This window comes from Ciconia boyciana, chromosome 5 (genome assembly GCF_034638445.1).
Source record: "Ciconia boyciana chromosome 5, ASM3463844v1, whole genome shotgun sequence".
Lineage (NCBI taxonomy): Eukaryota > Metazoa > Chordata > Aves > Ciconiiformes > Ciconiidae > Ciconia > Ciconia boyciana.
The window spans coordinates 82,403,413-82,423,591 of NC_132938.1; the positions used below are offsets into that span (position 1 = coordinate 82,403,413).

The following is a 20,179-nucleotide window of genomic DNA, read 5'->3' on the forward strand; positions in this document are numbered from 1 at the left end:
TACACCAGATTTGTGGTAACTGAACACTTCCTTGAATTTCAGTCCGTATTACCAGTATCAGCCATCCAGTTTAGAGGCACAGGAAAGCTAGAGCACTTAAACACGCTGTTTTGTAACTTGAACTTTTTTTTTGTCTTTTTAAAATGCAGATACAGGAATTCAGTCTTTAGGTTCTTGTTCTTCCCAGCCCAGCAGCAGAGCAATCATCCCTTCCCCAGTTTGCTCAGAGAATGTTGCTTTTCAATAATTGTTACAGACCAGCTGAATTACACGTTTTCCACAACTAAAGAATTTTAAGGACCATGAAGTAACAGATGTTGGTCTGTTCAGGGGGGCAGGGAAATCAAGACTTTGGTCCTCCCAGTTCTCCACTAGATACTGGTTAAAACTTCCAGTCTGACGCATAAAAAATTTTTATAGTTGTTTTTCTAACTAGCACACATTTACTAAGTCTGGCATATAATACAAGACAGTATCTTACCTAACCTGATGAGTTATACTACGTTTATTGAGGTTAACTGTGCTTAGCATAAAGTAATAAAAAAATAAAGTAAATGGAAAGAGGGCAACACAAGGCTAAGACGACTATAAACTAGACAGGGGAAAAACTGCAATTTACCATGTGCGAAATTTGTTTTGCAGCTGGCTAAGTACACCCTCTAAACAGCTAAAGAACAAGTCAAAAAGCACATATCTGAAATAAAAATCTTTTAAAATTAGTTTTCTATATTCAAGTATTAGATAAATTATATAAGACTGTTTCCGAGATAAATGTTAGGCCAATGATGAATTTTAAAACCAAAATCAGTAGAAACATCATCCAGAAAAAAAGGCTAGTTAAAATATAGATATGTCAAGCTATGAAGCTTAAATTAGTGCAGATAATTTTATATTAAATCCAGATATCCAGAAATATACATAATAGAATCATTCCAGTTTTCATAAAAGTTTAGAAGGTAGATGATAAAATTGCACTTAATTCTGAATTAATTCAGATAGCAAGTCATTCCCATTCCTTGCTGATCAATTTATAAGAAAAAGGGAACCATGTTATAAAAGAGCAAATTGGGTTTGTACATTCTATTTCACTTCTCAACATTTGGTCACAAACAAGGGCCACACAGTTTCACTATCTGTCTTGATGATCAGAATCAGATATCCTTATATCTGATGCAGACAAATCCAGTACAGGATTTACAAATCCGGCATATTCTGAATTGCCATTATCATCCATTTCAGCGCTAACAAAGTCATTCTCCCACTCCAATCCATTAGAATCGTCAGAGGCTGAAGCTGGATTACTTCCAGTCTTCTTGCTATTAAATTTCAGCGCCGCCCGGAGTATATCTTCTTCTGTTTTGGAGCGCTCTCTCATTGGAATCATTCTGTTCATGCCTGCGATTTAAGACATGTTTATAAGAAAGACATAATGTTGAGGGAAGTACCTTTACCTTTGTGTTAGAACATTAGAAGAAACAACAAGAATCCTTTAGAGATCCAGACTTGGTAATTCCACTCCTGAGCACCACCGTATTTTTTTCTGGTGGTGGTGTTCACATTAAATCCAGAGTTTGCAGCCAGTTTTGGCCCAAAAGAACACAACAGCCAGTGACGTTGTTTTACAGAGTTCTAAGGAAGACAGACAACATAGTGAAACAACTCACTGGCAGTGTTTTATTTCTCCTATATATGCAGCCTGCTGCCCTACATTATGGGCGTGCAAATATGAAAAGATTTTTGGTACTGTGCCATTTCCAGAAAAGCTAAATGGCTGGGGAATCCCGTAATACTCCTGTAACTTACTGACAAACAGATGAAACATCATCCTGTTAAATGTTTTAAACAGCAGCTGAAATTTAGATAGATATTACTGGGTGCATTTGTCTACAAAAGGTCTTCACTTGGTCTGAAAAGGTATATTTAATTTCACACAAAAAGCGGCAAAACATTGGTCAGAAAACTGCACAAAGACATCAGAGATGCTATTTATTTTGTCAGTAATTATAGGCTTTGCCGTGGTGTATCAAAAACCTCCCACACCACTGGAAAGGAAAAACGGAAGGATTTACAATACTCTCCTTATTCACTGGACTCCTCATACATTCCTAAATAAACTCCCCTTTTAAATTTGGAGTAACTAGCTAACTAATTAACTGTAATTAAAATGTTACATATTGCAAGTGAAAGACACAACTCTTGGGGGGGGCAGGGAGGAGGGCACAGGGGAAAAAAAAAAATCTAAGAGGTAAATTTTTCCCTTCATCAGACTCAAATGACAGATGTTATGTTCATGTTTCATGGGTCTTTCAGAACATAGCTATTTTCAACTAGATTATTCCTTTGGTACCAATGGCTCACTGAAGCTGTTGTCCATCTCAAGATACACTGCCTATAATACCAATACGACATTAGTACTACAAGTTCCTTGTCTATTACCTGTACATGACACCAAAGAATGAGAACAGAATCACTGTATCAAAAAAAAAAATAATCTGTATTTAATCCAGCACAGTTACCATTTCCATTTTCTCCTCACACCCTTTGTCTTTCTGTATAATACTCTTTATAAACTATAACATTGCAGGGCACAAACTATGCATCTGCTGTGCTCGGGCAGCTCCAATCAATCCACAATCCCATTTCAGTACTACCATTACATAGTGATCATACACTACACTATTAGTAGTACATAATCATGCCTAGTTCAGGATCTAGGCATTCCCTGTTAAGAACTTCCTAATTTTGCAACTTTCCAGTCAAGCAATGTCATCTTCTGTTACTATTCTTAGTTGTTTTTTTTTTTTAAAGGCTACTACCCTTTCAAAACACTGGTTCTTCCCTACTTTGTGTTCAGCCCCCATACAACTTTGTCTACTAACAGTAAAAACGTGTGACTAGACCATAAATTAATATCCCACCCCACACTTAATAAACCCCCACACACACTTTTTTGTAGGTGTTCGGTCTCCGTGGTAGATTTTGACAGCACACACAGTAACTAAACCTCTTACCCCGAGCAAGCAGTCAACCCCTTCAGGGAGATGGTTTTAATACACTTAAGTTGAGCCGGATCTACCAAGAACGTGCTGAAAACTACTCAAAAGTCCTTGCAATATTGACTAGTACTTCTTGCAAATGATCACATTCCTTCCTTTGCAGCCATGAAAACAAGTTGTGTTCTCAAGCATAAGCAATCTCCCATAGGTTATCTCACCATCTCTTCTGCTCAAGATTTGAGGTTACTAGGGAGAAGAGATAGACTGCTATCACAATGACCAACTCCTAAAAATTATTCCCCTCTGTAGAGCACAGGCTAGTAGGAATCAGAAGCAGAACTATGCAGTAATTTTGTTCTGGTTTTAGGCAGGTTTTGGCACTTCTCAGCACTTACTATTTAGTTACCTCAAAACCACATGAATACTTAGGGCTAAGTCAACGTGACACTGATAAGAGAACAATGTATAGCAAACGTCACAGATTGTTAATTCTATACACAGAATTAAATTTCCCAACAACAAGGATAATCCAAGCCCGTATGCAACAAGACCCTCAACCAGTCAAATGAACAAGGTAATTTTGCATGCAGGTATGCCTGGTAAAGGCTGAATCTTGCTCCCATCTGGTTTTCAATAGTTATTTAGAAAGATATTACATTAAGCTAACATAAGAGTGGGAGGACAAAACTCAATCTGTAAAAAAGCAAAGAATGCAATTTTCCCATTTCTTAAGCACACTGTGGAATACAGAGCTCCCAGAACACTGTTTCTGGTGCTAATTACTCTCAATGTAAAATCCAGTGTATTTCAACATACATGATCCTGCCCTAGCTTCAGTTCCTCTAGAATGCTAATAGCTCTTGCACACACGAGCTAAAAAAAGATGCTGGGTATTTCTGGGTAAAGTTGTGAAAGTTAAGTCTTTCAAAACAGGTTTCTTAACTAGATGTTTTAGTGCTCTTGACAGTGCTAAACATTTAAACTACACACAGATTGTCAAAAAACAGTCTATTAAAGAAAAAGTATATGCTATGCATTGGCTAAAAGAAATCCTAGCTTATTTTTGGTGAGCACTTCAAGAGCCAAGGTCTCAAAATTTCACATTAACTTCAAAACAAAGACGAGCTTTTGCAGATTTACTAAAGAGAACAGACAAGATCTGTAACAAACAGCAGCAGCAATTAGGACAGTTGGGATACTCACCTGGAACGCAGACCTCAATTTCCAGTAGAAGTTACAATAAAAGTAAGTGGGATTTAAAGAAGCAATGCTTCCCAAAATACTTCAGTCAGAGACTCCTGACCAACGTCGGCATTTTAAAACAAAGAACAAGCTGTTCTTTCTGCTACTGGCTCACAAGAGGGCAGCATTTCTTTACCTTTAGTTTTGTTGTGAGTTTACAAGTCAGTCCCCCACAAAATGCAGGAAAAGAGATTTACTGAAGGATCCAAAGAAATGAATTCATTTATTAGACAGATAACCACACTTATCAAAATAGGCAATTTTCTAGGTAAAAATAATTTACTGTTTAATCATTACACACTTGGCAGAAATTCCATCAGAATTAAGTTTTAAATCACCTTCCCTTTTGAAAACGACAAATTTACAATCAATGTAATTTAAACTGTCAGCATTTTTAACTTGTAAGTTCAGAATGAAACCAAATGGCAGAATAAATACCTTCTTCATCTTCCCACTCTAAATCTAATGAAGTGCTGTCATCATTTCCACTGGTTGATTTTGTTTTGGTCATTAAGTCACAACTGCTCTCTGTGTTGGGTGTCAGCACTGTAGCATCAGATGAAAGCCCTATATTAAAAAAACCGCATTTTTAATTTGTAAACATACTTCAATTTGAGGTTCTATATGCAAAACTAAACTTTCAGAGAAAGTTTTTATTGTGCTTTGTGACCTTTAAACCTCAGGAACATTTGAAAAAAGCACTTCATCCATCACTTCAAGGAGCATACAGTAGCTTTTTAATAGTCAACATCACCAAGATATTACAAGAGGACATTTAGCAATACTGTTTAATTAGAACTATAGAGGAATTTAGTAAGCTGTAAGCTGGACTTGTGTGAAGACTTGCAAAAAAACCAAAAACCAACCCTCCTCCCAAAAAAACCCCAAACTACAGGCAGCATTTCTCAAGAATTACCATCAGTCCTCCAACTTCTTAGTGACTATCACGTACTGTAATCAAAACTTATGGATTTAAGTTTATAAAACTGTTTGTGGAATTTTTAAATATAGGCAGCCAAATCCTCTCTTGCGCTTCATTAGAAAAAAATTAACCATTAGTATGATTCTAATTATTTTGCTAAGAGATGATTAAGAGAGCTATACACACACATTAGCATCTTTAATACACAGTTAGGTTTTACAAGAAAAGTTCACTGCACTGATGTTGCCTCCACAAAGACGGTTGGAGAGCCTTAGTAAAATAAAATCCATGCACAGAACTTGTTTGCTTACAGAACTTGCTTTTGAGTACTGGAATGGCTGTAGCACAAGTTGTATACGCTGTGGTTTTTTGAACACTTGAAGCATCAGGGATTAGAGAGGAAAAGAAGTTTGTCACGTTTTTTTATACAGATATATGTATACACATTTTATATGTGTGCATATATAAAAATATAAACAAATTATGTTTATCTAGAAAAAGAAATAGCACTCTGTGCTCCTCAGAGTCACTTAACATTTAGAGACGTGCATAAGAAAAGGGAGACTTACTACTACTTCGAAAAGCTTCATACTGGAATTTTGTATTTCTTAAGAAAGAATCGAGATCTTCCTCTGCCACAGAGCTGTAAGAACAACGCACATATTGTTTTTAGCTTTATAAACCTCTAAGGACGCCATAAAAGATACGTTAATCCACATGCCCCGCAATTCTATGCTACAAAGCACATACACCTTTAACTAACATCTTCATAAAATTATCTACAAAATGCCTTTCCATTCCTACTCATCACATCCTCTCCCAGTCTGAGCTTCTGCTCAATTTTTAGTAGTATTTTCAGTTAAAAATGGATTAACTTCTGTCACAAAACAATTCTTCCCCTTTCATCCTTTGTCACTTTAGATAATGCCTCCTTAATTTTCAATTCCTTTTTTAACTAATGAATTCAAATCCTGCTACTACAGTCCTTTGTTTCTAAAATCTGGCTAGTTCCTACTCATACTATCATAAATCCTCAGTTTTCACAGCTCCTTTTCTAACTGTACTTCCCTAACGGAAAACCCCTCCTATCCCCCTTTTATCTTCCATTCAGAAATAGGTGTTTGATTTTAGAGCTTTTTCAAAACTCAAATACCGTTCCACAGTAAATTTATTTGGGGGTTTTTTTGTGGGTTTTTTTTTTTACCCATTCCCCCCCCCCCCCCAACACTGAACACAGAAGGTGGGAGTGAAGAGAATTAAATTAATAATATTAACGAAGAAACAGGCAGACTAGATAAACCATTCAATTCCCCATTTGATTAGTGTGTATTTTTCTTGGGCATTTCAAACAGCGTTATGAATAATAAAAATATTTTTATATTAGCCAAGATTTTACATACAAACACCTTCTTAATATAAAACACTAGATTGTGTGTGTGTGTGTGTATATATATGTATTAGTACCTGGGAGCAGGTTCAATTTTGTATGCATCAGTCTAATAACTACAGTGAAAACCAGAATGAATGCAATCTACCCGCTAATTTTGCGGATTAATGGTAACCAGTTTGCATTCAGTAACTATTCGGTGTGAAGAAAAGGGCAATGAATGAAAACAGCTCTGACTTAGAAGTGCTGTGTATGTAAGGTTTGAAAAACGTGGAATTTTTTTTTTGTGGTGAGGGGGAGATAAGGAACAGGACTAAAAACAGTCATCGTTCTCGATTATCATTAATCAAGTTTTGTATCTTACCTCTGATATTCTCCGTTATTAACAGCATGCGCTCTCTGTGTTATTCTTTGCTGTCTACGTTGCTATCGAAAGAAGTAAATTGTTGAAAAAGCTGAATGCAGTCACTGGGCATAATATACTCAATACACTAAGCATTCCCTTAACTGCAACATTAGAAGGAGCATTGTCCTGGTCCTTGGAACAGTCCAAGTACAACTCAGGAAAAGACTGACTTTCATTCAAAGAAAATCAAATTTTATGATACTGAAGGGACCATTACATGCAAGTGGTATTGCTTTTAAGCTCAAAAATCTCTCCATTTAAAATAAGGTAGCTTTGTGAATAAAACTCTCAACATTTTAACCTATTTCATGCACCAAAAAACAAAACCAAACAAAAAAACCCATCGATTCGCCTAGAAATATGTGACCACCACTTCATTCATGATTGCATCTGTCCTCTTCTCTATTGTATTCTCTTCTTAACCACAGGTATTTTCAACATACAACTAACACCTGGGTTACATTTGATTTGTTTTGCTCTGTGCGCAAGAACAGTCAGCCTACCATTTAAAAAGAAAGATTTCCTACAGGTCCTTTTATCCCTGTACAAAGCAATACTGCCATCTCCTCTGGTTGTCTGTATCAGCACTAAGTGCTTCATTTATATTAATAAAAGCTTTGTTGCCTTGCTGAGCCAAAAGTATTAATACCTCTACACTCTTAAGGTAGAAAGCTTTCCTGGTATCACTAGGCAAAAACAGAATGAAAAATGCAAGACACAAGGCATAAAGGCATTCATTTTGTAGTTAGAAGAGGAACAACAGACGTCATGGAAGTAGGGTTCTGCTGAAGTTTTAGGGTTTAAACAACTTAAGTTGTCTCAAGTTTCTTTTCCCTGGCTTGAAAAAATGAAAGCATAAAAAGTGGGCACATCAACTATGTGATTAAAGGTAAATCAGTTATGAAACAGTAATTGTTCACTGATTATGACAAAGACTAAGATAAAAATGAACACGCGAGTTTTATAGACAAGTCTGATGTATCTAGCTACTGTATTTTCTGAAAAATCTATTCTCAGCCTTAATGGATCTGTCTCTGCAAAAGAAAAGCAGGGGTAAATAAACCAGAATTTTTAATGTCAACTTCAACTTCATCTAAGAATTGCTCTTCACTGGGTAAATAGTCTTGTGAGATAATTGCATTGGACCAGCTAGTATTTTTCAATCCCAAGACAATGATGCCTTCATTTCTTGGCACCCTTTCCATCTTGGGTATTTAAATAAGTATCAAAATAAGCAAATTGAAACCAGTAAGGAAATGGGAAGTGTATAAGTAGTAGAAATATCACATAATGGTGGGTATAGGTGAGAAGACTTGAGTACACAGGGAGAAAGAGAGAAATTGGGCACCAACATAGTTAACAAGTCTGTAAGAAACAATTACTGACAGAAACAACAATTTTCCTTTAAGGGTCATATACCCACATAATATCCAATTTAAATTATCTACCTATTTTGCCAGGTAACATACCAATATCCAGCACTGTAAGTTGCAGGATACACATATATTAAAATTGTCCGCTGTTACAAATCCTGACATTTAGTAGGGCAACATCAGCAAGCCAAATCAGTTTTAAAGGGATGCCATACTTCCAGTGAAAAAGCCATTTTCTCATTTAGAAGACTTCTGTCCACAAACAGCAAAGAGATTAGTTACGTATTCAAAAATGGCTTCTTAGTTTATTTAGAAAGGTTAAGTGCTTGATGTGTATCTACACAAAAATGCTTCCTTAGAAATCCTGATGACCCTTATGGGGTTGGGGTTGGGGGGGTGGTGTTTGTAAAGGAGATAAGTGGTACTAATTTTACGAGAGGAGGAAATTAAAATCTCTATAATGCATTCTATCTATCTTCGGTCCTGGCTAAAAGAGGTGCATACTAAAAATACTGAAAGACAAGAAAAATAGCATTTCTTGCACAGAAGTTCTGCAAAAAACAGTTAAAGCCATAAAACAATCTACTTTTGCTGGCTTTATAGAGACCAAAAGTGCTAAAAAGAGAAAAAAAGCAGGCAAAAACAGGTCAGAAAGAATTAAGCCTCCCATAGCAAATGACAAGAGGTTCGAGAAATGTGAAATGAGACCTCTACTTAGCAACATAAATATTAGATGAAAATCTCAGTCATCGCTATCAGTCTGGAAATAACAATTTTCAATTCACTCTCTTTTGAATATAGACACTACACTAGGGTTAAAGATCTCCCCTATATGTATTGTAGATTTCAGACTTTTTCGAAAGTTCAGATTTAGACTAATTGAAAATTTACTTCTAATTGAACACGTATCACATGTCTAGTGGACTGTTTCCTTGAACATGCTACAACTGCAGCCATACACGTTACAGAGTAACAGAGAGTGAAAATTGTAAGTGTTCTTTTTAACACACACATTTCTGGCAACCTGAAATTTGTGTGAAAGCACGTGCTTTAATAGCTTATTAAGATGGCAAAAATATTAAATGCACTGATAATATGTAACTCTCTGAACTGCAACATGAAAACCATCAGTAATAAATGCTATCGGGATACAGAACAGCATCTTGTTTTCAAAAAAAGCAGGAAAACATAACATGGTTTTTGTTTCGCTTGACCAAGCTCCAGAAGCATGGACACCAGACATCTGAAAGTAGGCACAGATATATTAAATAACGACTGCTGTTAAGTCATGACTGGACTTTGGCTACTACACATACAAATCACAAAATGATAAAACTACTCAGGTTGGAAGGGACCTCAGGAGGTCATCTAGTCCAACCTCCTGCTCAAAGCAGGTCAACAGTAAATCCAGATGACTTGGAAACACATATCTCGATGTTAACACAAACCACAGAGATAAGGGACAATTAAGTGCACAAATACATAAAGTACATTCTACAAGTCTAAATGATGTCATAATGTGTGCTTAGTTTCAGGGTCTTTTACTAGAAAACCATCACAGATCACTTCACATTAAAGATCAGTAACTTCTATATAATTTAAGAAGTCTGTTAAGCTAATTATAGATTGAAATCATACATCTCTCATTCAAAATCTATACTCAGCAACACAAACTGTTTCAAACAATTCTGATCGTTTTCAGCTGTACTTTCAAGTTATGTATTTTTTTCTCTACTGGAATTGACAAGCCAAAGCAATTTCCTCATTACGTTTCCTGAGATGTAAAGGATATTAGGAAAGTCTGCATACATAGAAACAGAACAGAAGCTCTGATATATATTGGGGTCTTTTTCCCCTCACCTCCAAGAGCTTTTTCTGCTTTGCTGCCCTGGCTGCTTCACGTTGTGCAGCATATAAAGCCTCCTCTTCTATTCTTAACTTCTCCTCTTGTAAGGCTAACTGTATATGAACAAAATAGTAATGGTTAACAAAAGCAGAACCTATCTATCTTCCTATGAATAAAGCCATAAATTCAATAAAACAAAAGAAGAGCTACTAGAAAATAAAAATAAAATAAAATTGACTATAGCTAGAACATTTTTCTTCATTAACTGACTCTAACAGCTTCCCCCCCCATACATCCCAAGAAATTTTGATAACTAAACATTACCCTATTGAATAAACATCATTACTAGTGAATTGCTGTAAATGCATGTTGCATTTTATTACAAACTGCACAGTGAAAGACTTAAGTCTTTTCAGTTGCATATTTCATTGGCACTTTATTAAAAATACTTCTCAATTTCTACCACGTATTCCACATCATTTTCCATTAATTGCTGCAACACACTAAAACAAAATGACAAATTACAGGGTTTTTTCCTTAAGAAAAGCTCTGGAAAAAACTGAGCATGAGAAGAGTTTCATCAAATATACTCCCCATTTTGCCTTTCGTCAATTTTTCAGCTAAGAGGCTATTAAAAAGAAGCAATCTCTGCTGCAATCTTAGTTGCACAGCAATCTCTTTATGTATCTTGTAGACTAAAAAATACCAACTGATGAACAAAACCCAATTGTTTGTTCATGCGAAAGGAATCTCCTTGTGTTCATGGTTGATCTTAACTACTTCAAAAGAAAAACTATCCATACCATACTAGTCATCGTAGCTGCTTACCTCTGACTGAAGTTTCATATCAACAACTCTCTGCTTTTCAGCAATGGAGTCATAATGTCTGTCTTTCAAGTCAGCAATTTCTTCCTCAGTCAGAGGTCTAAAAGCATGGGAGAAACACAAAAAGAATCCATCTATTATTTACGCAGGACAACCCTACGTTGCACTTAAACATATCCATATAGTCTTTCTTGACTGGTCCTTTAACACAAATGCAACAAGCTGTGCTTTTGGCCTACTCCTCCTAAGAACAGAGTTCCAAAGTTCCAGTTGACTCAAGACAATGCTGTCTCTCCTTACTCTTACAAAGCATTTTTTGGATGTTTATAGAAAGCATATTTTCAAAACATTGTTTGCTAACAGAACTACTGGAATAGAATGGTCAACATCATTGCGGTGTAAATCTCACTTTTTTTCTTACTTGTTTTGGTCCCCTAAGTGTAAATTACTCCCCTTTCATCTGTTGCCTACTTTACGTCTACTTTTACGTATCTAACAAACAAGACCGCAAAAGCATTATAATAATTGTAAGGTTTGCTATATCGTTTCTTTGGGACCATTGACAGGGAACAACATTTTGGGAATTATCAAACTTAAATAACGCAAAATGTCTAGAATGAGACAACCAAAGCATACACTTCGGTGCCTTCATATGTTTCCTGTAGAGCAGACCTCTAAGTTTCTACTGCTTACATAAATATTAACGCATTCACAAAAAATTCACTCAAGTTGTAGTACTAACACTCATGTAACTTTAAATGCAGGCCCTGGGAACAAGCATAAAGATTCTCTTTGCAACATACTGTTTTAACTGTCTTGTATAGTTTTTGCATGATGCATTATCATCTAAACTGTTTTGACATGGTTAAGCATTAAGGTTAGTTTGATATGTATTCTTTCCATGTATGTGACAACTAAAAAGACAGAAAGGGTTTTGACAGGAACTCTGAAAAATTTAAGAGTCACAGTGGGACAGCAGAGGGAAGGAGAGGTCCTGAATCTCAGAGTCTTACCTGTGACTGCTTCCTGGGCTTTCCGCCTGTTTAAAAAAAAAAAAAGTCTGAGTTTTTGATAACCCCATCAATCAAACAATTTTAAGATGGGGAAAAAAAACAATATGAAATCATAGTTTCTCCCATATATTGGTTTTACAACTGGGGGGGGGGGGAGGGGGGGGGAAATCCCATTTTAATTTGGAATTTTGAAGAAAAATCTTGTTAGTCAGCCACTTCAGTTGATTGCAAAAGTAAAAAAAAAAAGTACTTCCAACTGAACCTAAATATTCCGGTGGTGTATTTCAGGAACCAAACTATTAGTCCTCATGTTTTTAAGTACAGGGCAGGGTATTGAAAATGTGGTGTGTGTCCCACCCATTATCAAGCTGTATTAAATTTATAGGTTTGAAGTTTTAAGGCCAACTTCTACTTTTCTGAAGTACCGTTCAGCCAGTTTACCCATAATTGTAAAGACAGAGCACTCCCAAAACTTTCCGTAGCAAAGCAACCCAGGTCCATTTATGTTCTCTGATACAGAGAATCTTATACAAGAGTTAATACACAAGCAAATTTGCCTTCAAGTCTTCCTCCCCACACTTTTCTTCCCCTCTTTATCATCTTTTCTTTTTGCCTTCCTAATGTCCATAGTGCTCTCTTCCTGAAAGGGTTGCTTCCCATACCCCCTTCAACCAGTTTTCTCTCCTCTTAGGTCTTCATCTTTCCCAAAGTGTTAAATATTCATTCCTAGAGCAAGCAAAACTCAATGTAAAAAAACCCTGCAATTTAGGTCTACAACATAGCATAAAGTGGGAAGAAGATACAGATCTTGGAACCATTTTTCAGAGTTGTACTAGCAGGTTTCACATTATGACCCAGGTACCTACCTCATCACTTTCCACTAGGTTCTCAAACTGCAGAGAAAAAGAAGTAAACGATCTTTACAATTCAATGTAACAAGTCACTAAACATATACAGCAAATATGATTACATATTCAATCTGTCTTGCGAAAACACTACTCCAATGATAACAGTGGGACTATAATACCATTTATGAAATCCCCTGCTTTCAAAGAAGGTATTACTATTAGAGTAGGACCTATCTTCTTACCAATCTTTCTTTTCTTAAACATTACTTTCTCCTAAAAGAAGAGTCAAAATCAAAACACATTCATGTATTTCACTACAGCTTATGCGAGGGCCCTGATAAAAATGAAATCTCATTAGCTTATAAGATTGATAATAATTCTGTGTATCTGAAGCATTATAATACAAGCAGTGGAAGGAATGGTATGGCTCTGACATACACCAAAGCACTCACTCAATTTTAAAATGTAGAAGATATAAGGGGTATAGTGCATGTAACCTCTACCTCGCATGGCAACGGTGATGCTTACCAAGAAGTATTGGAAGATGTATTTAATTTACAAAAAAAACCAGAGTTACTTTCTACCCAGAATTCTAAAAACAAACAAGCAACAACAACCCCCCTCCCAGCTTTGCACATAAGAAACTAAAGGTCAATAAAGGCAAATGTAATGCTTAATGATAGGAAGCCAAAAAAAAACCCAAACCAGGCAAGAATACACAAAGCACTCTAAGCTGCACCAACTCATCCAGCAAAAGTTCGACTATCACATAAAACCAAAGCAAATGGAAATTCTCCATACTATTTTCAGTATAGTAATCTTACATGTAGTCAATACATCAAACATGGAGGTCAGTACCTACAGCAAAGCTCCTTAATTATACTGACTAATTGCTGAAAGCAGAATACGAATAACAATCTGGGAGGAGGACAGAACCTTCTTTTCCTTGTCGTATTTCTGCTGCAGGAACACTCTCTCACAACTGGAAGTTGTGCACTAAAACAGCTTTCGCCCACCATATATGTCTGCCCCCTTTCTTGAAAGCCAAAGCAGTGATTAGTTATTAATGTTACTCTCAGTAATGGGGGCAATCGGAAAGGTCTAGGACTTTTAGACCATAAGGAACACTCAGAGAAAGTAAACCAGGTTATTCTGAGAATCTCAACTTACACAAATTAACCTTAGACTACCCTCAGCAAAAAAGGGTGATATTCGGTGGCCGAGAAAGGACCTCTTTAGTGAACAAAGTGGACTAAACATGCAACTAACTATAAAAGTAACCTCATCAGATTCTAGCATTTTGTAGAATCAGATTCATGATCCTACAATCAAGAACTAAATATCCTGCACTCATACAAGCAGAAAAGAAAAATCACTCCCAACACAGCAGAGATGGAAGATGCAATAGGCAGAGTTTGGAACGCTCTAGTGCTGAGTATCAGATCACAACAGATACTTCTCTTCTTTCCAAATGACAGATTAAAGGGAGATGATGTATTAAAGTTCTGAGGTGCTATAAGAACCACTATCTTACCACCCAGCGCAGCATCAATTTGGTCTGGAATAACCCAGAATATTTCACTGTACATAAACTGCAAAAAGCATTCAAGGCATTGGTAGAATTCAGCTTTTCTGACCTTTTTTTTTTTTAAATCACTAGAAATGTAAGCACTCACCTCTATAGTGAAGTGTTCTCCTGTTGAACATGTTCTAAAATACTTTGATCTGGAAAAACAAGTCTACAGTTACACTACAGAATAGTCTTCAATTCACAGCAGAAGGAAAATGAGCCTGATAATTTTAAATAGCTTTTAAAATATATTAAGTAAGTATAAAATAAACATAAAAACTTCATGTATTAAACACATTTACTTGTTAACCTGTGCTCTGCGTTGCTACCAGAGTGGAAAGAGGCAAAAGTATGTAAACATCTTCTATAGAATTGGAGAAAAGACAAACACCTCAAGTGAGAAGAAACCACTTATCAGGATGCTGGAATTGACATTTACAGACATTTAGTGTGTTCTGCAATACCTTTAATACATTTTTCTCAAAAAACATCATTCCAGGCAATTTCTGAAAACACTGTTGCTCATCATGGCACTTAACTCTTTACTAGCATAGCGTCGTGTACAACATCAAAGTTAAACAACACATTTTATTTTGAAAGCTTGGCACAGCTAGAAGGTTGAACCTCAGAGAAAAATGTCTACAAAGAGGTTAAGACAATACTTTTCAACTACAAAAAATGACTCACAGTCTGTAATTTTATACAGGGAATCAGTCTCCTCCTTGATTCTTTACCTATCTTAACACTGTCCTCTATAAAAAACAATACAGTATTAAGTTACCTGAATACATTTTTACCTAGGGAAAGAGGTTTGGCTATCATCCAAAAGAACAGGCAAACATACACTGGTGCTTCAGTACAACATCCATTTCATCGAACCAAAAACCAGAGTTTCCCGTTGCAAGTGCTGACTAGTATCAGGAATAAACCCAGGGCCTCAGGCATTTCTATACTTGTACAAAAAGATCGTTCTGTACTCGCAACCAACACCTACTTCTACTACACTAAAAGCAACACACCAGCCAAAGCCTGAATTATTTTAATCATATCGTATTTCGTCTCCATCATATTTTTCTGTGGAAGTCAGTTAGGATACGTCTCCCCTGGCAACTTGTTGCGCAACCCACTTCTTCCTTGTTGTGCGAGGAACATGCGATACAGCAGTGTTCTTTCTTCCTCTATACAGCAGGGTACCTCGCAGTGCATCGCTGCCACTAAAGAACTGTTTCCAGTTGATTCACTGCTATGAAACCAGAGGCGAGAGGCCACTTTATTTCATACACTAGTATGAAAACACAAGTATAATTGGGACACGTGGCACAAACACTTAAAGTAATTTCACTGCTACCCCTCTGTGTACCATTTTGGTGTACAGGAGCCGGTACCATCAAAAATCTAATTTAATAAAACCGTTACAGAAGAATTAAGGCCTATCTACGTTGTTAACAAAAGTGTAATTCCAGTTTACAGCATCAGGTGCTAACTAAATTATGCTCAACTTTACAAACACATGAGCTGCGGTCAGATTAGTTGCAAGAGTTGAAGAGTGAGCCTATAGAAAACTAAGACAACGCAGTGCAAGCTTACTAGATGGAATGACAAATAGCCCAGCAGCAATGACACTTCAAGGAAGATCTACACTCGCTGCTACCTGCTGAACAAGGACTCAATAACAGCAGGCCTAATTCTGTGCCAGAGTTTGAGCCCTTAAATCCCAGAGCAACTATGGAAGATTGAGGTCATTAGGGCCAGAAATGGAAGACTCATCAACTTCACCCCCATACATAACAACTTCAACTGAAATGAAATAGTAACCTATGAAAACGCTTACAGCTTTTATTATTCTCCTTTAAGCTCTACTGTTTCATTATTTTCTAAAACAGATTTGAGAAACATTTAGGCTTGATAGGTACTAAAGAAAACAGTTCAGCTAACTGGCCACAGGACCTACAGAGACTGTCAGACCAATCTTCAAAGATCTAAAGCTATTAAAGAGACTAACTTTGCAGCACTCCATACACATATATGCTTTATTCTCCTTTTATGCAAAGTCATGTTATCATCTTTGATTTTAAAAAAGCCCAACCAACTTATACAGATTATGTGTGGGGAAAAAAAGTCACTAAAAATGAACATTTAATCTATTAAAACCAGGGCATGAGTTAAAATTACTTTTTCCACACTACTGGCAAAAAGGAGTGTTTCCATTTTGCTACATGTTAGCCACTCCCAAACTAACCAAACAAATAACCTAGAGACAAGTTGTATTTATTCTTCTCTCTTTTTTTTTTTTGGTCCTTCTGTTAAACAGTCCTCTAGGAGTAAAAAAGAATACTTATGGTCAAATATAGTGACAAATTAGCTATGACCTACTTTCTGATTATGGCTGCAGCTTGTAGTACTTTGAGCAAAACTATTTCAGCCAAAACATAAGGACCCTCCCTAAAAAAAAAAATAAAAATTACCAACTTAAATTTTGTATTTTTACAGAAAGTTAAACTTATACTACACTAAAGAAGGTGTTGGTATTTCATTTCTCTCTACACATGCTCAACATGAACTCTAAAACCATTGCAGCAATTCATACATAAATCTCCAAGATTTTAAGCACAATTCCAAGCAAAGGCAATTTATAATCTTGCAGGATATTGAAACCCTTGTTAAAAACTGTACACTTAATTATTTAATTAAGAGTTTATTTCTTACAGTTAAATCTGGGAGCATCTAAGAAAAATGAAACACCAGCTTGGGCGAGAGGGGGAGAATCTGAGTGATTAAAATAATCATGATTAACTTGATAAGCTACATTATTACATTATGCTGTTCCAGAAGTAGCCAAATCTGCAGAATTTGGTAGCACTCTAACTTGCAAACTTACAAAACTCATACGACACATTTTACAGTTTTGTTTTTAATGCAATTCCCTGCCCCTCTCACCACACAGTGGGAGGAAAACACCTGAATTGCTCAACACTCCAATATTGTTCTGTGAACTACCGGTACACCCAGAAAACAAAGATGATCCGAGACATGTGCCAACTATCTGCAAGAGGTAGCACTGATGATCTTTTTTTCATAAACTGATCCCTGTAGACAATATTCCAGGTTCAGGCTTCAAAAGCCAACCCAAACAGGTGCAGCCCCCTCAGCTGGAAAAGTCTGTTTTCTGTACTATCATTTCATTTTTCTAAGACTTCCACTACAGGCTACGCAACACCTGAAGAAATGTACACAACAGTTGAACATTACAACAGCAGACAGTAAGATTTATTTCACTGGGAAGGACAGTCTGGTATTGGACTAACAGAAGCAACACGTGCACATATGAGTAGCTAAGCCATCATGGTAAACAAACTTCTCCTTTGAGAGTACAGTCATAAAAATTTCTTCATTAATTCCTGCCATTTAAGAGAATGGCATTTCTCATCATTCTGTGCATCGGCATTCCTATTTGCCATTCTAAAACCCAAGCAAGTAGTAAGCCAGTAGTTACATGAAAGGCACCGAAACACACGATGAAGTCCGGCGAGTAAGCCCATAACTTCAGCAACCGTCTGCTGAAAACCAGTTGGAGACTATGCGACAGTGTGGTGAGAAGCTAGCAAATGCTGCTTCGTGAATTAAACATGCACCAAAACCAAGTACTAAAGCAGATGACACTGCAAACACCAGTGAATACACAAAAGGGTAACAGAGAGTTGCAAACATGCAAGAAAAAAAAAAAATACAAGGGGAAAAAACAACAACAACAAAAATATAGGCAATAGTCACTTTAGACCAGAGGGAAAGATAAAAGATAATCGTGTATCTAGAATTTGCTGTTACAGCCAAGACAATCCTGTGCCTTTTTGGACTCTTGTCTCGTATGCAGTGCTCCTAAGTCAGTTAATAAGTTGGTTAAAAGTAGTCGGAGGGAAAAATAAAAGACCAAAGAGACCCCACAACCAAAGCAATAATTTACAGGGTAAAGTAGTACATATTGCCAGAGACTTACTGTCACTACCCCTGACCATTTAAAAAACGGTATTAGCCTATGAGCAGAGACTCAGCAAGAAACACATGTGAAGCAAGAACCTTTCAAGTATTACCTGTTTTTCTCAGAGTATAGCACAAGAAACAGATACTTAAGTGCCAGCTGTCAAGGCATTTCAGATGTTCTCACACCCTCTGCTAGGGAGTCCTAAGAATACAAGCAAGTATCCTCCACACACACCGTCCTGGTCTTTCAGCCATTTCTCTGAAAAGTATTCCTAAAGGTCTTCAGGACAAGCGGAACATCAGACTTGCCTGCTAGAGCCGATGTGAAATTAGAGGCCACGAGTTTGCAACATGTACAATGCTCAGCATATCTGCCTAAAATGACTTCAATCCCAATACATCCGTCAAAAATAAGTGATCTATAAGTATCAAATACTGGTGAGTATATGGAAGAAAACCAAGTTCTTGTACAGGTATGGTATCCTTTCCCTGTTTGTACAGTGCTTTTCCATGAACTGCTGGCTGGAGAACAAAACACAGATTACACATTTACAAGATAAATGAAAGTTTATTCAGACCATTCTGCTCCTGATCTTCTGTAATAGTCACCCTTTACCCCAACAGTCTCAGCCTCCGACTCACAGAGAACACAAGATCGTACTCCAGAAAATACGGGGTTTTTCTATCTTTGCACAAGCACAGCAGCCTGCACAGATTTTGGCAACTGACCTGAAAAAGGTCAGTTTTTCAGTCAAAAGTCAGTTTTTCAGGCCAGTTTTTCAGTCAAAATTCTAAGCTGCTTCTTCTGGAAGAACAACCCTGGAAGAGGGCTAAGGAGTACGAATATCCCCACAGCCCATTAACCCAAGCCATCCCAGGAAGCGTATTACCATCAGCCGTGCAACCTGCACAAAGCCGAGCAACCTTTCGACGGCGTTTCCTCAGTTCGAGCTGTCAAGGCAAAGGCTACAGCCGCCTTTTCTTGCTCTCTCCCCTCTTCAATCTAGCCGGCTGCGGGGAGGGGGCGAAGGGGACAGCCTGCAGCCCGGCCGTACCCAGACCCTGCATGAGGTGGCCGGTGTCCACCTCACCTCCTGACCCACCTCACCGCCCTGCTGGGCCCACACCGGGCACCGCAACAGCTCCCCGGCCTTGTCATACACACACACCTCCTCCCTACCCCAAGGCAACCCACGTCCCGCTGTCAAAGCCCCCCGTGGGGGACGAGGACCAGCCGCCTCAGGGCCCTTCGGCTCGGCCGCCTGCTCCTCACCTCCCGCCGAGGAGAGGAGGGGGGGGGGGGGGAGTGAAGGCGGAGCCGGGCGGGCCCAGCACCTCCCCGCCCCGGGGAGGGGAAAGGGGTAGCCGCGCTGCCTGCTTACCCTCCGCCTCGCTGGAGCCGGCCGGCTTCCCTCCGGAAGAAAAGCCCGCAGCACAACTGCGCCCAGCAGTTCCCCATCGCATCCTGGGCAGCGGCGGCAACGGCTCCTCCTCCCTTCAGGCGGCTTCAAACCGCCCTTACCATCGAGGGCCGCGGGGGAAGAGAGGAGGGCGGAGAGAGGAAGGGCAGTCGCTAACCCTAAGAAACAAAGGGCCGGGCAGCGGGCGGAGGCTCCGCGCCGACCGCCTCATGGCCGCGGCCGCTGCGCAGAGGCTGATGCCGCATGCCCCGAGTGCTGGCACCGCCCCCGGCGGCAGCGGCCCGCCCCTTCCCGGGCGCTGAGGAGAAGGCGGCGGCGGCGGGAACCGCGCCCGGGCGGGCGTGAGGGGGCG

General features: G+C 38.2%; 1 protein-coding gene across 1 annotated transcript; it reads right to left on the bottom strand.

Moving 5' to 3' along the window:
• Positions 1–640: 640 nt before the first annotated feature.
• On the bottom strand, positions 641–20,085 carry AP1AR (adaptor related protein complex 1 associated regulatory protein). The gene is made up of 10 exons (XM_072862965.1): positions 19,789–20,085; positions 14,535–14,583; positions 12,877–12,903; positions 12,011–12,036; positions 11,001–11,097; positions 10,187–10,285; positions 6,912–6,973; positions 5,730–5,803; positions 4,677–4,805; positions 641–1,395 (listed from the first exon to the last, which is right to left on the bottom strand). Exons 1-10 carry the CDS (start codon positions 19,863–19,865, stop codon positions 1,130–1,132), a joined length of 906 nt encoding a protein of 301 aa, XP_072719066.1. The 5' UTR covers positions 19,866–20,085; the 3' UTR covers positions 641–1,129.
• Positions 20,086–20,179: the final 94 nt, after the last annotated feature.